This window comes from Lethenteron reissneri, chromosome 27 (assembly GCF_015708825.2).
Source record: "Lethenteron reissneri isolate LAM-NWPU_2019-01 chromosome 27, ASM1570882v1, whole genome shotgun sequence".
Taxonomy (NCBI): Eukaryota; Metazoa; Chordata; class Hyperoartia; order Petromyzontiformes; family Petromyzontidae; genus Lethenteron; species Lethenteron reissneri.
In genome coordinates, this window is record NC_083805.1 from 2575793 (window position 1) to 2588929 (window position 13137).

Consider the following 13137-nt stretch of genomic DNA (forward strand, 5'->3'; position numbering starts at 1 on the left):
TCACCACATAGCATTGGCCATTTTTATCGCGTGGCAATGCGGTTGTATTACCACGAAATACGGCGGCTCTTGGAGATCTGGGAAGGCTGAGGTGACGGGGATGAGGGACACGGCGGCGAGGCGAGGGATAGAGGGGATGAGGGACGGGAACTGCAGGGGATGATGGGGAGCAGCTCACACGGAGCGGTCCGTCTCTCCGCGCGCGAGGAGCACGCTCGCGCCGTTCAGCGGCTCCACGGCCAGGGTGTGAACCTCCGGCACCGTCGGTCCGGGAGGCGCCGCCTGGGCCTGTGCGGTGCCTCGGCCGCGCCCCCGTGCGCGCCGGAGAGATGGGCGGGATGAGCGCCGGCCGCAGCTCGAGGGGCGCGCAAGGCGGCGGACGCCTGGGGGGCGGCGGCGGCAGCAGCAGGAAAGGCGCGGGGTCCGGCATGCCGTCCCCGTCGCGTCGCGCCACGGACACGAATCCCACATCCCTCCGCGCAGTCGCCCCCGCCGTCGCCGCCGTCGCCTCCAGCTCGGATTCGTCGAGGACGCCCGTCGTCGGGCTCATTCGCACCGATCGCCGTCGCACGCTCTCGGCGGACCGCTGTCTTGCAGACGACGGTGGCGGCGTCGGAGAAAACCTGCCCGCGGACGCAAAAACCAAAGCCCTGTCCAGCCACACCGCTATGCCAAATCTCATGTGCAGCCGCGAGCGTTGCGAACGAACGACTGTGGGGCATCTTCTTGGTTCTTTCGGTAAAGTCACGTAGAAGGGAAGTAATAAAATAATAAAAATAAAACATAATAAAATAATTCTCACGACGTTTCGGCCACAACGCAAGCAGCCGTCCTCAGGTGAAGACCAGGTCTGTCGGGGAGACGCTGAAGCCACAGATCTGGTCTTCACCTGAGGACGGCTGCTTGCGTTGTGGCCGAAACGTCGTGAGAATTATTTTATTATGTTTTATTTTTATTATTTTATTACTTCCCTTCTACGTGACTTTACCGAAAGAACCAAGAAGATGAATCCCTGCAGTCACGAAAGCTTTAAATCGAGACTGTGGGGCATTTGCTTACGGAAGCCGCGCAATGACCGTCAAGAGCCGTACCTCTGGGAGAACGCAACTTCCCGAGCGTGGACTCCTGGGCCTTGGCTATCGCGCTTTCTCGCCGTCTCCGCGGCCTGTACGGACGGTTGGTTGACGCTGATTTGGCGCTTGGCAGCGTGCAGCTGTGATGTAAGGTAAGCGATGGTGCTGCCCTTCTGCTCCAACTCCCGTGACAGCGTGCTCAGCTTGTGGCTCTTGGCGCGGAGTTGCTCCAGGTACCGCCGTTCGCGCTCGCTGGCGCCCGCCTTCAGCGCCAGCAGGTGGGCAGTCGTCTGCTCCAGCTGGTCACTGAGTGAGCGATTCTCCTGCTCCTGTGCCCGCAGTTTGGCTTCAAGCTCCTGGTGGCGCTGTTGCAGGTCGCCTGCAGCAAAATGGGTGGAACATTCAATTTAATTTCATAGTGTTGCTGGACAGGGCCAGCCTGCATGCAAGCCGTGTAATAATTCACAAACTAAAATCGATTCGTACGCCCACAATAAGTGCACAGCATAGCGCACGTCAAAAAATACATATTTTTCGATTTTCGTAAATGATATGTGCAGTTATGCTTATGTCTCTTTAGTTTAATATAATTAATTACAAACATAATTCGTTATTTACAGAGAAAAAAAGACACCAAAGTCTGAGCACTTTATTTCAGGAGGGTCCTCTCCCTCAGGATGTTGGGCCAACACAACCCTCTCTCACCTGAAGACGATTGCTTGTGTTGCCATCTACGTGGCTTTACCGAAAGACCCATAGAACATGTATTCCTGCAGTCACAAAAGCTTTAAGTCAAGATTTAACTGCCATGTGCTTTTGTGTATGGGAGGAAACCGGAGAACCTAAAAAAAACCCAAAAAGAAGCAATACAAACAATAGAAATGAGATGGGACCAATAAGACAAAATATTGATTCTTTGATTCTCATTTATACCTGGAATCGTGAAAATCTAATTTGCGGGGAAGTGAAACATCACGTGTTACTTGACATACACGGTGCCCTGGGTGGAAAAAAAACAACACACCTCTCAGGTTTATAACTGGGAGAACAGGTGGTCTATGTCTCTCTGGGTCTCTGTGTGTCTCTATGGGTTTCTCTCGGTCTCTCTATGTTTTCTCAGTGTCTCTCTATGTTTATCAGTGTCTCTCTATGTATCTTTGTCTCTCTGTATCTCTCTATGTCCCTCTATGTTTCTCAGTGTCTCTGTTTCTCGGTGTCTCTCTGGGCCTCTCTGTCTTTCTATATTTCTCAGTGTCTATATTTATGTATTTGATGTATTTTTCTCACTGTGTTAATGTTGCTGCGTACCTCCATTTGTACGCCAAGTACATTTTTTCTATCCCTCGCAGCTTTGCACCACCCTCAGTGGCCAACCCGGGTTGCCCACCGCTAATGTTAAGGCTGGGCGTGACCAAAAAGGCCTGAGATGACAACGCATCAGTATGCGCAAGAGAAGAAGCAACTTTTGAAAGTAACAAAGGAAACAAATAACTTAATTCACTTAAAATGTCACGTAAATAACACGAAATGGCTACCAACGGGCAAAAAAATGCATTACTTATAATTGCCTCAAGAAATACACCTCGAATAATTATGGGTATTTTTTTTGGCGACAGTGCAGATGCATGATTAAAAAATAACTCACCACATTCATCAATATCACTTAAAAGAGAAACATTTAAAATGAAATAACAATTTGGGCATCGCTGTTTTGAAGACGGGCAATTTCCTGAAACAGCCTAACATTTCTACATTATATACAAGGAAAAGTTAACAAAGGTGGTGAGTTTCTTTAACATTTGTGGTTATAATGAGTTTGTGTGCGACACCGAAAACCGTGTGCGGTGTCGCATTGCATAAAAACTGTCAGTCTCCGAGCTCCAGATATTGGTCAAATTTTGTGATAAAAAATCCCATTACTTTAAAGCATGCGTGTGTTGTTTTCATGCCAGTTGCTCGCATTGAGCTTTCCCGGGACCCCGTGGGAGCTACTTTGGAATGATCTGAACAGCGGGCAGGCGTCGTTGAATAATGCATGCTGCAGCACGCAGCAAGCTTGAATCATCCGCACAAGTCGTGTGAACTCTCACTGCCAAATAACCCCCCCCCCCCTGCACCCCCCAAGTACTCCAAGCATGCTGCATACAGCAGTCGAAAAAACCCACGGCTCCCATGCCGTGTAGCCAGCAGTCTTTTGTGAAAGGCGATTTCGAATCCGTAAAGGTGTCACAAGACTACGTTTTTAGACTCCCGGGCGACAGCGCAGCAACCCATTACCCGGCGTGAATTATTGATGCGACTGAAGGCTGCTGATGCCAAAGGCTACTTCCGCATCCTGACATCATTCTCCTCCAAAAATAAAAATGGATCAACGGGGCGAGTCGACATTGCCCTGTGCCTTGCCGCAGTCCAGCCCTGCCCATGCAGTGTTTTAGCCGTGCGCAGTGCTGGGACCGTATTATCCAATGGGCATAATAGGCACTGTCCAGTGCTGTAGCTGCTCCGTGCCTAATGCTTGCAGTTCCACACCAGAGTAGATAACGATGCATTAGCGTTGCTGGCTATCCAAAGTAAAATCGATCCGTGTCATTTTAAAACGATTCCCCCCCCTGCCCCAGATGTATTATTATTAGAATAATTAATTTGTTATTAAGTTACGACATTTTAATGCTTTATTTATTGACGGTGTTGTGTTGTGCTGCAAGCATTTGAGAGTAGGAGTCTTGCACGGGGCCAGCGGTTTGTAAGCGATGCGCACTGTAAGCGTGCAGTATCTATTTCACGGTGACTAATCTACGTTAAAAGTGATACGAATCTGACAACAGAGGCTCCCTAGTAAGGCGGGGCAGCTGCAACGATACCGCCGCCAGACCATTAGGAAAATCAATTTGCAATCCAGCGACCTCGGAAGGATAAAACGTGGCACCACCGACGGCCATCGCAGAAATGGATCTCACCTGGCTCATTTTCAGACTTGACTTTTGCCAACTGAAAGGTCAAATCTGCAGAAAGAATGACAAGCATCAGTCACGACATCACGACATGCGCTTCAGTGAAGGAAGGCCCATCAAGTTGCCCGAGTGGTACAATTGTCCATTAGTTCCTGCTGGCTCTTGTAAAAACTACAAACTAAACGATTTTTTATTTTACCAGGTAAGGCCCACTGAGCTACATAGCTCTTTTTCAGAAGTGATCTGGCCACAAATGATAGCTCAATGAAGTGGCATATTTATAGCAGCCAAATACTCCAAACGCATGTTTCTAAATGTGGACGGAAAAAAGGGAAGACACATAGAAAAATCCACGTGACCATTGGGAGAACACGCAAACTCCAAATACACAGCAGGCGTAAGGGTCAGGATCGAACCCACGACCTTCTGTATACTGGGCAAGGTAATTAACATCTCGCCACCATGGCACCCATTGTGAGTGTTGAGTGCACCCTTACAAGTAGCTATTCCTATCTCTACAACTATATCTTTAAATAACTATCTCTATAAATGAATGACAATGTAGAAAGGGCAGTCAAAATGTGAGAATGAGATAAAGTGAGATACTTAAGAATGTCACACCAGTCTACATTTTTGGATATATTGAAGGCCTAAAGTGACATTCCAGTTGGACAATATATGATCGTACCTCAAGAGTGGTAACTATTGCGAAAATGTACATTAAAAATGTTAACGTGGTCTCATAATGTTAAGACTGCCAGAATGTTATGTTTTCACATTAAGTACACTCCCGATACACACTTGCCGATCCTACCAGATTTTCACACGGTAAGCTCCCGATTTTCTCTTCGACCACAAACCGGTTTTCAAAGCAGAGCATACCACTTTATAAATTCCATAAGATATTTGTCGCAATTTTTTCGTGCAAAAAAAAAATCGGCGTGCGATGAAGACGGCTTACAAATTAGCAATCCTGATGTAGCCCCGCAGCAGACGATGACAACTGTTTTATCGTGGTCGCCCATCCCTGCTCAGCTTCCGAGACTGAACGAGATTAGGCACCTTCCGGGTGAGGTGGTCATAAGCTAAATAATCACGAAGCTATTGTGCATGGGCAATAAGTAAACCGGTGATGCTTTCGAGTCCCTTCATACTTCAGCATCACAGATTTATTTACAAGGCTGATAAAGAGTGAATGATAGGAGTCACTAATTTCAAATGGTTATCTCATAATTCACTGTTGTTGGCCATGAAAATAAATTGCAGGTGGCACCGTCAAGTGAATTTTTTCTTTTTTACGTGTAAATCTCATCAGGCCCCATGGTGGTGCCAAGTGCAGTCTCCAACTCGTATAATCCACTCGAACGCTCTCGCCTCTCTATTTACGTGCTATGAAGTAAAGCCAAGGCCACAGTGTTACTGACGAATGTGTTTTCAGTGAAATGTCTGTTCTGTGCTCATGGACTATACTCAAAATGTTACCGTGCACCAGAGCCCCTTTCATGAAGCACCTGTTCCCTCGTCCCCGGCTGCCACCCCCCGCCCCCAGTCCACCTCCACCCCTGCTACACCCGGCTGACCGACCTGTGCAACGCTGCTGCAGGCTGCGGATCTCGACGTGAAGGCCCTGCAGGGTGGCGGCGTGCTCCTGCTGCAGGAACAGCAGGTTCCGCCGGGCGCTCTGCACCTGCATCTCGAGGGGCTGCAGCGCCGCCGCCGCCGCCATGGTGCCCTCCCCTTTGTCGGACACAAAGTGCGCGCGTGCGCCCGTCCTCCTGCAAGAAATTTAGACACCCACTTGTCGGTTGGCACGCACTGGCCGTGGTGCTGATACGCACGTTGGCGCCAGCATGTCTGACGTGGAGCGTCGCCGCGGTCCTTGGCGCCTTCCCATAGATTTCAGCAAAAAAATTGAAAGCACCGGGGGTGAACTAGAAAGTTCGGCCCTCTGTCGCGATGTACCGCGCGTTGTTCGTGAAAACCTGCGGGAGCTAAACAAGCGCCCGGCATGTGGAGCAAAACGTTGGACATCGTGCCAAACAACGAGTGGTACTTCTAGATTTGAAGCTTTCGTGACTGCAAGGATTCATACTCTTTGTTTTTTTCGGTAAAGTCACGTAAGTAAAAAAATAAAAAAAATAAAAACAACTAAATTAAATCACGACGTTTCGGGCGCAACACAAGCGTCCTTCTTCAGGTGGGGACAACGTAGCGACAGCACAACCGCCTAAGTGTGTCTAAGAGATGGCTGTAACGAGTGGTATGACTCGAAAAACACACCGAAGAGCTGTACAGAACAAATGCCGAAAACCTAACGTGCGTCACTGAGAGCAGAGGACAGTTCATGCACCTGGCAGAGTAATTTTTACTTTAATACATTACAAGGAGATGGTGCATAACAACAGATGTTCTGTGCTTAAGAGATCATCCGTTCGCAATCCATTTCAAACCCACGTAATGAGGCATTAATCTGTTAATCCATCTGCAGATCGTCAAACATCTGCAAATGCCTTTTAAAAAGTTGTGACGTAAGAATCCGTGCCACTGCCTTCCGTGTCTCTTAATCAAATCCAGCTTAGCATGCAATTGGCTCAGCGAGCTAAAGCCAAATACTAAATCAGATGATTACTGTATAAGCAAACAACTTAGCAGTTGCTTCAAAGATCAGCAGTCACACAGTGTGTCTTGCGGTGGCGGTGATGGAGTGGGCTTGATCCGCTGCTCTCCGTGCACGTTTGGTAATCTCACATATGCGCTGTGCAGCATTGGTGCTGTTCTTGCTGTGACGTAGACCCTGTGCTGCATTGTTAGGGATGGGCTAATGGGCCGTTGCGCTCAAATACAATTTCAGCCGCAACGTGACTGTTTCCCGCTGCCGTCCCGGTAATCACATTTCAGCTGTTGAGGCCCTGAGGGGAATAGACCGATGTGAACAACCCATCTTGCCTCTCTCGGGCCGATGTGCCCATGCCTGTGTGTTTTTATCGAAGGAAAACAGACAAAAACAAGGAAGCCACCTACACGCATGGGTAATTTTTCGCTGGAATTACGGAATACAGTACTCCCATTCACGTCAAGAAAGGTTTCTCCCCCCCCAAATTCGTTTATATATTTTTAGCAGAGACAGTTTTTTTCTCAAACGAAGGGCATCCAATTTCGATGCGGGTGCAATGAATTCCAATGCTGGTTAATATAATGTACCCACTGCTGTTAGGACATTCCAGGATGTGACAGTTAATTTAGCCAACGTGGAAGTGAGCAGCCTGTAAAAAAAATACACTCTCTCTTGATGTGATGTGAGATGTGCGGAGTTAAATTGAAATTACGGGGGTGGGTTTGAAGTCAGAGGATTTCTTTGCCAGCGCACAAATAAAGCTGCTGTAAGGGTCCTGGGCCGGTAAAAGCGCAGCCAATAACGCAAACAGCCAACTCTCTCAGCCCGCAGCCTGACAAATGATTAATCCTGCGCCCGCTGTGCAGAAAGGCTACTCAAGCGACCAGTCGTATAACCTTCCCTGAGGCAAGCGCGTACTCTCCTCAAAGCGCTGTCAAATGGTAAAGCACTCGCCCGCATTAACGCTGCACTACGTTTGGGAGAAAGTGTGTAATGCTTCACACGGGCCCTGCGTCGTGTCCGCACAACATGCGCGCTAACGCGCCGGTGATGGACGCTGGAACTCCGCGCGAGGCGGTTTCTTTTTCGTTGTCGGGAGGGTGGAGGGGTAACGTCGAACGTGCTCGCTGAGTTTGTGAAAAACGAGCGAAATATTTAGGTTGCGCCGCTGCAAGGGGTGTCTGACATCGGCCGTGCGGCAAGGACAAATCCGTGCGCTCGCAGACGTGCGCACAGTCTTTTTTTCTCTCTCTCTCTCTTTGCGCAGCGTGCCGTAGGGGTACGGGAAACAACAGTGCAGTCACCATTAAGCCACGGCCGCCCTCTTTCCTCCGAGGAATTGACATCTCCATTAGATCGGAGGAGAAAAAAAAAACCTCAGCCTTCACGGTTTGTGTTCATTTCCCATGGGAACCAGCTAAGCAGCCGAGGCAGTGCGGGTGGCAACAACCAGAGGTCTAGTTCTAAAACCCGTAACTGCCATTGTCTGATCCAGTTGAGGCAACACGCAGGCTGCCAGGTCTGTGGGGTTTTCAAGCTGCGTGAACCTTGACATGTGAAATCTATTACTGTGTTCCAAACATTTACGCGAAAGGGAGGTGGGGACAGGGGTCAGTGGCGCTCCCCACTGGTGGCACCGAAAATAATTAAAAGTGCTCCTGAGGGGCTCCGGATCTCTCTTGGCTGCAGTTCCTTGATCAAACGTGAGCCGCTGCCAGTCCTGGCTCAAGGCACCAGGCCATGGGTTTCCCTGCACGCCCATTCGTGGGCTTGTGCCGAAGATGGTATCGAACCGTCGCGTCACCTTCTGCACGGGTGTGCGAAAGCTCACAACGCTCACGTGTTCTCCAAGCGTCAGCCCTTCGGCAAAATATTTTCCTAAAAGTACACCAGAAGCTCAGCACAGTTTTGATACATCAACACACGTGCTTACATTACGTTGACGTAAGGTGAAGGGCAATTCCGAAGCAAGTGTGCTACTTTTCATATAAGCACAGCTGGCCTTGTTCCCAAGGGGTGTACTTATAACCATCTTCTAATCAATCTAAAGAAGACTCCTTGTGAGCATCGTCGGTATACTGTAGTGCGATGCAGTTGAGCCTAGCTGTATGGCACAGCTGTTGTTAATGCTTGCATGCAGTCTATGATTATGATTATTGCTAATAAAACTTCACAGCTATCAATAAGAGATCTGAGTGACCCCGCCACGAGCTTCGTGCAAACCATCGTGAGCTTGAGCTGCCGGCAGATTCCCAGGGAAACCGCCCGTTTTGTTTGCAGCGATCACTCGCCGCAATTAGCGGCCAAGGTGCTTTACAAAGCGAGTTTCTGTCGGTGTCATCTGTCAGCACCCGCGTGTGGTGTTACACGCCGCACGACACACGCCTGTGCCACACGTCTGTGCCGCGTGCAGTCCAGAATTAGTTGCTGTCGTGTTCTTTCGAGGAACAAATCTCATGACAATGTCAACAATAATCAGCAGCATTTTGTCAATCCTCTAGTGGATGAGGATGAAGACCTCCTCATGTAGTGGGGGGTTTGATCATACTTGACCATATTGGTCAGTGAGGGTTTGCGTAGGGAGGGGCTCAGAAGTTAGCCGTGGCCGGGAATCGAACTTTGGATGATGGTGGGTTCATAGTGCAGTGCGCTAACCATTGCGCCACCACCCACCTAAAGCAACTTCCACGAAAACGCAGGACGACTGAGGCGGTGGAATGTTGTATACCTTGTGTCCAACCATTACCAATTGTCACGTCTACAGCAGTATACGAGAATGTGTGTGTCAAGTGTGGGTGTGGATAAGTCGACTGACCGAATCATCTCAGTCCGTCGACCCATGGCACCTGGGTCTGTCCCGTGACCTGCTAGCGGGCGTTCGACACTTTACGCGGCCTTAAAGTGCACCTAGCCTGGCGCAAGCGCCGTGGTGACGTCACCGCAACCTAGTGGCGAATAGCGGTTGTTGTGGACAAGTCGAGTGGTGGAATTGGTGGCCAACGGATAGCACGCCCGGGAGGGCAACTACCACAGAGATAGAGCGATGAGATCAGGACACGTGCAGAAGAGTGAGATGGACAGGACCGCCGTGGTGCAGGAGCGATAGCGATGGCATGGATATTCCCTATTAACTAGCAGTGGATACAAAAAATGGTTTATGGTGATGCTGGCAGGACCCTGTGCTGTGTTGATTGTGCCACTACGGTAAAGCCATCCAATTACTGCACTGCACCGTATTTCTTCAGGGAAATTAATCGGAGTGTTGTTGGCTGCTTTATATGTCCGAAAGTTTAAAGACGAAGCAGCCCCCGGCTCCAGCTTATCTGGGATACGGGGCCAGTGGTGGGGTGAGAGGTCACCATAACGGTGAAATACCGCGAGGGAGAGTGAACTTGGGTGGTGCCAAAGGGACATTTGGTGGCGCAGGGACCACTCCGCCACCCACCCCAGCACCACCCCCATCACTACCGGCACTGCGACCCAGTGACATCATCATCTGCAAAATATTAAATCCATTGCAACACTTGTGCCACGATCGTAGAATTGAAAATAAACACACCAAGTCTCCATTGCCGAAAGAGATCACAGATGCAGTATTTCAATACTGCTCGCAGATAGTTATATCTGGGCATTTAAATTGATCACACGATAATTTACAGCCCACGCCACTGCTTGACCTATAAGGTCACCCATGCCATGTCAGTCACGGGGGTTATTTGACCATGCTTCACGATACTGGTGTGTGTGTGGGTCGTTGCAGGGACAGGCCCAGAACCAGTTCCGAGATGATTTGGAACCGATGTTAGCTGTGGCCGTTAATTAAACGCAGGTCGCTAGGTTTACAGTGCAATGTGCTTGCCATTGCATCACCTGGGGTGGAGCGGTGGTTAGTGGTGGTGGCGCAGTTACGCTCACATTTAGACACACGTTATGTTTACAATGCGTTACAGTGCAAGAGACCTATAGGCCAGACATCGTAACCTTCATTACATCACATCTTCAACTGACTCTGCAGTAATAATGAGTACGTGAGTGATGATGATGCAAGTGATTATAACAAACAATGTTGATGACAGAGATGATGTTGATTACAGCAATGGTTACAACAGGAATAGCAATGGCAGAAGTGATGATGGCAGTGATGTTATTGAGTAAAAATGACAGCGATCATGTTTTGATGCTGACCGAAAAGGAGATCAAGATTGATAATGGATATATTTTTTTACAATGGCATAATTGGCATCATTACTACTCCTCTACTGCAATGATTGATGTTGATTTGAAACCAATAACAGCTGATGTTCATTCGAAATAGATTATTGTTACAATACGGTCACAGAAATTAATACACCGTACATTATGGACAGTACGATATCGTACGGTACTTGTATTCTACTGCTACCATCGAGACAAATAAATCGTCTTGCTCAGGTGAAACGATTGCGCCAAGGCAGGAGGAACATCAATAAGATATCTCTACATTGCAATTAATAACCATTCACTTTATGAGAGCGACGTTGAGAATACGATGATGATGATGACAGCAATTATGACGACGAGATTAATTATGTTGAAGGCTACAGCTGTGATGTTAAAATTACAAGTTGTATTTAATAACGACAGTGATGGTTACGGTGATGATGACGATAACAGCGATGATTGCTACACCGATGATTGTGGGTGGTGGCAGTGATGATGTTGAAGATGGCAGTGATGATGAGTGATGATGACAGCCACGATATTTAAGACAAAAGAAACTATGATCGTATGGTTGTGGACAACACCACCATCAAAACAACAAGGACAAATATCCCCCGTGTAGCCTTTACAGGCTGTTGGGGCAAGTGCTGTTAGCGAGCACCTATGATGGCTGGCACGCAACACGAGGGGGTGGGTGGCCAGCACCACGCCCGACCGCCTTTGTCTCCCCAGTGGCGATGTTTTGCACATCGCACCGGGTACTCATTTGAGGCTGAGTCGATGTATGGGGAGGCCCAGGACCGGTTCAGATAATCGTCACTGGGTGTTGTTCCCCATGAGCGGGTATTTAACTCGGGTCGCCGGGTTCGTAACGCAGCGCGCTGACAACAACATCACCTACAACACCACCACCACCACCCAACAACATCACCACCACCACCCAACAACACCAACAACACCAACAACAACACCACCAACAACAACAACGCCACCCAACAACACCACCACACAACAACACCACCACCACCCAACAACACCACCACCACCACCACCCAACACCACCAACAACAACGCCACCCAACAACACCACCACCACCACCACACAACAACACCACCACCATCCAACATCACCACCACCCAACAACACCATCAACAACAACATCACCACCATCACCCAACAACACCACCAACAACAACAACGCCACACAACAACACCACCACCACACAACAACACCACCACCACCCAACACGACCAACAACAACAACGCCACCAACAACGCCACCCAACACCACCCAACAACAACACAGACAACAACGCCACTAACAACAACGCCTGAAACTCGGACAACGGGGCAAAAAACCCGTGACCAGTCGCGTTCAATACCACACACAACATCGCCTCGAGTACATTGCAACCTTTATCCAGCACCCCCCTTGATTGGGGGGCGCGGCGTTTGTGTGTGTGTGGGGGGGGGGTCATTGGCTCATTTTTAATCGAATTCCCCAATGGAGGAGCGTGCTTCGTTGACACCGGCAAAGGACGCGGAATCGACGCGTGCGAGCGAGAACGCAACGCACCGACCCCGCAGGAGACGGAGCGAGCAAGTCAGCTGAGGCGCAGGAGTGCGATAGATCGATGGATCTATGGATCGGTGATGAATGATGATGATGATTATTGAGACCGGCCGACCCGGGTACGTCCGCTCACCGTAGTCGTCGTAGTCGTCGCCGCTGCTGCTGCTGCACCCGGGCCGCCCTCTCCACCACCGTCTCCACCGTCTCTTGCCGGTCGCTCAGCTCGAGCGTGCGGCTGCTGCCGGCAGCGACAAGAAGAAGACGAAGAAGAAGACGGAGGAGAACGAGGATGAGGAGGGAGCGACGAGGGCGAGCGGCCGGACCCAGCAGCGCTCGGGGGCAGCGCCGCCCGCGCTGCGTCTGTGCGGGGACCCCCCTTGGTTACCATGGCGACCCCCCGCGGTCACCATGGCGACCGGGTCCGCAGGGCGAAACCATTGCGCTCCTATAACGGGGGGGGGGGGGGGGGTGAGATGAAGGCGCAGCCCTGCAAGTGCTTTGCTTCTAGATTTGAAGTTTTCGTGACTGCAAGGATTCATACTCTTAGGTTTTTTCGGTAAAGGTACGTAGGGGAAAAAATAAAAAATAAAATAATATAAGTTATAATATAAATAAAATAATGATTTATTATTTTATTTCTATTATTACTTCTATTTTATTATTATTTATTTATATTTTTCCCTGCGTGACTTTACCGAAAAAACCTAAGAGTGCAAGTGCTTTG

At 49.4% G+C, this 13137-nt stretch overlaps 1 protein-coding gene across 1 annotated transcript; it reads right to left on the reverse strand.

Moving 5' to 3' along the window:
* Nucleotides 1-45: 45 nt before the first annotated feature.
* CCDC92 (coiled-coil domain containing 92) lies at nt 46-12782 on the reverse strand. The gene is given in 6 exon segments (XM_061561088.1): nt 46-288; nt 290-623; nt 1092-1452; nt 4031-4075; nt 5609-5799; nt 12547-12782. Coding segments are annotated over 5 exon segments (996 nt in total). The 5' UTR covers nt 5751-5799; nt 12547-12782; the 3' UTR covers nt 46-174.
* Nucleotides 12783-13137: the final 355 nt, after the last annotated feature.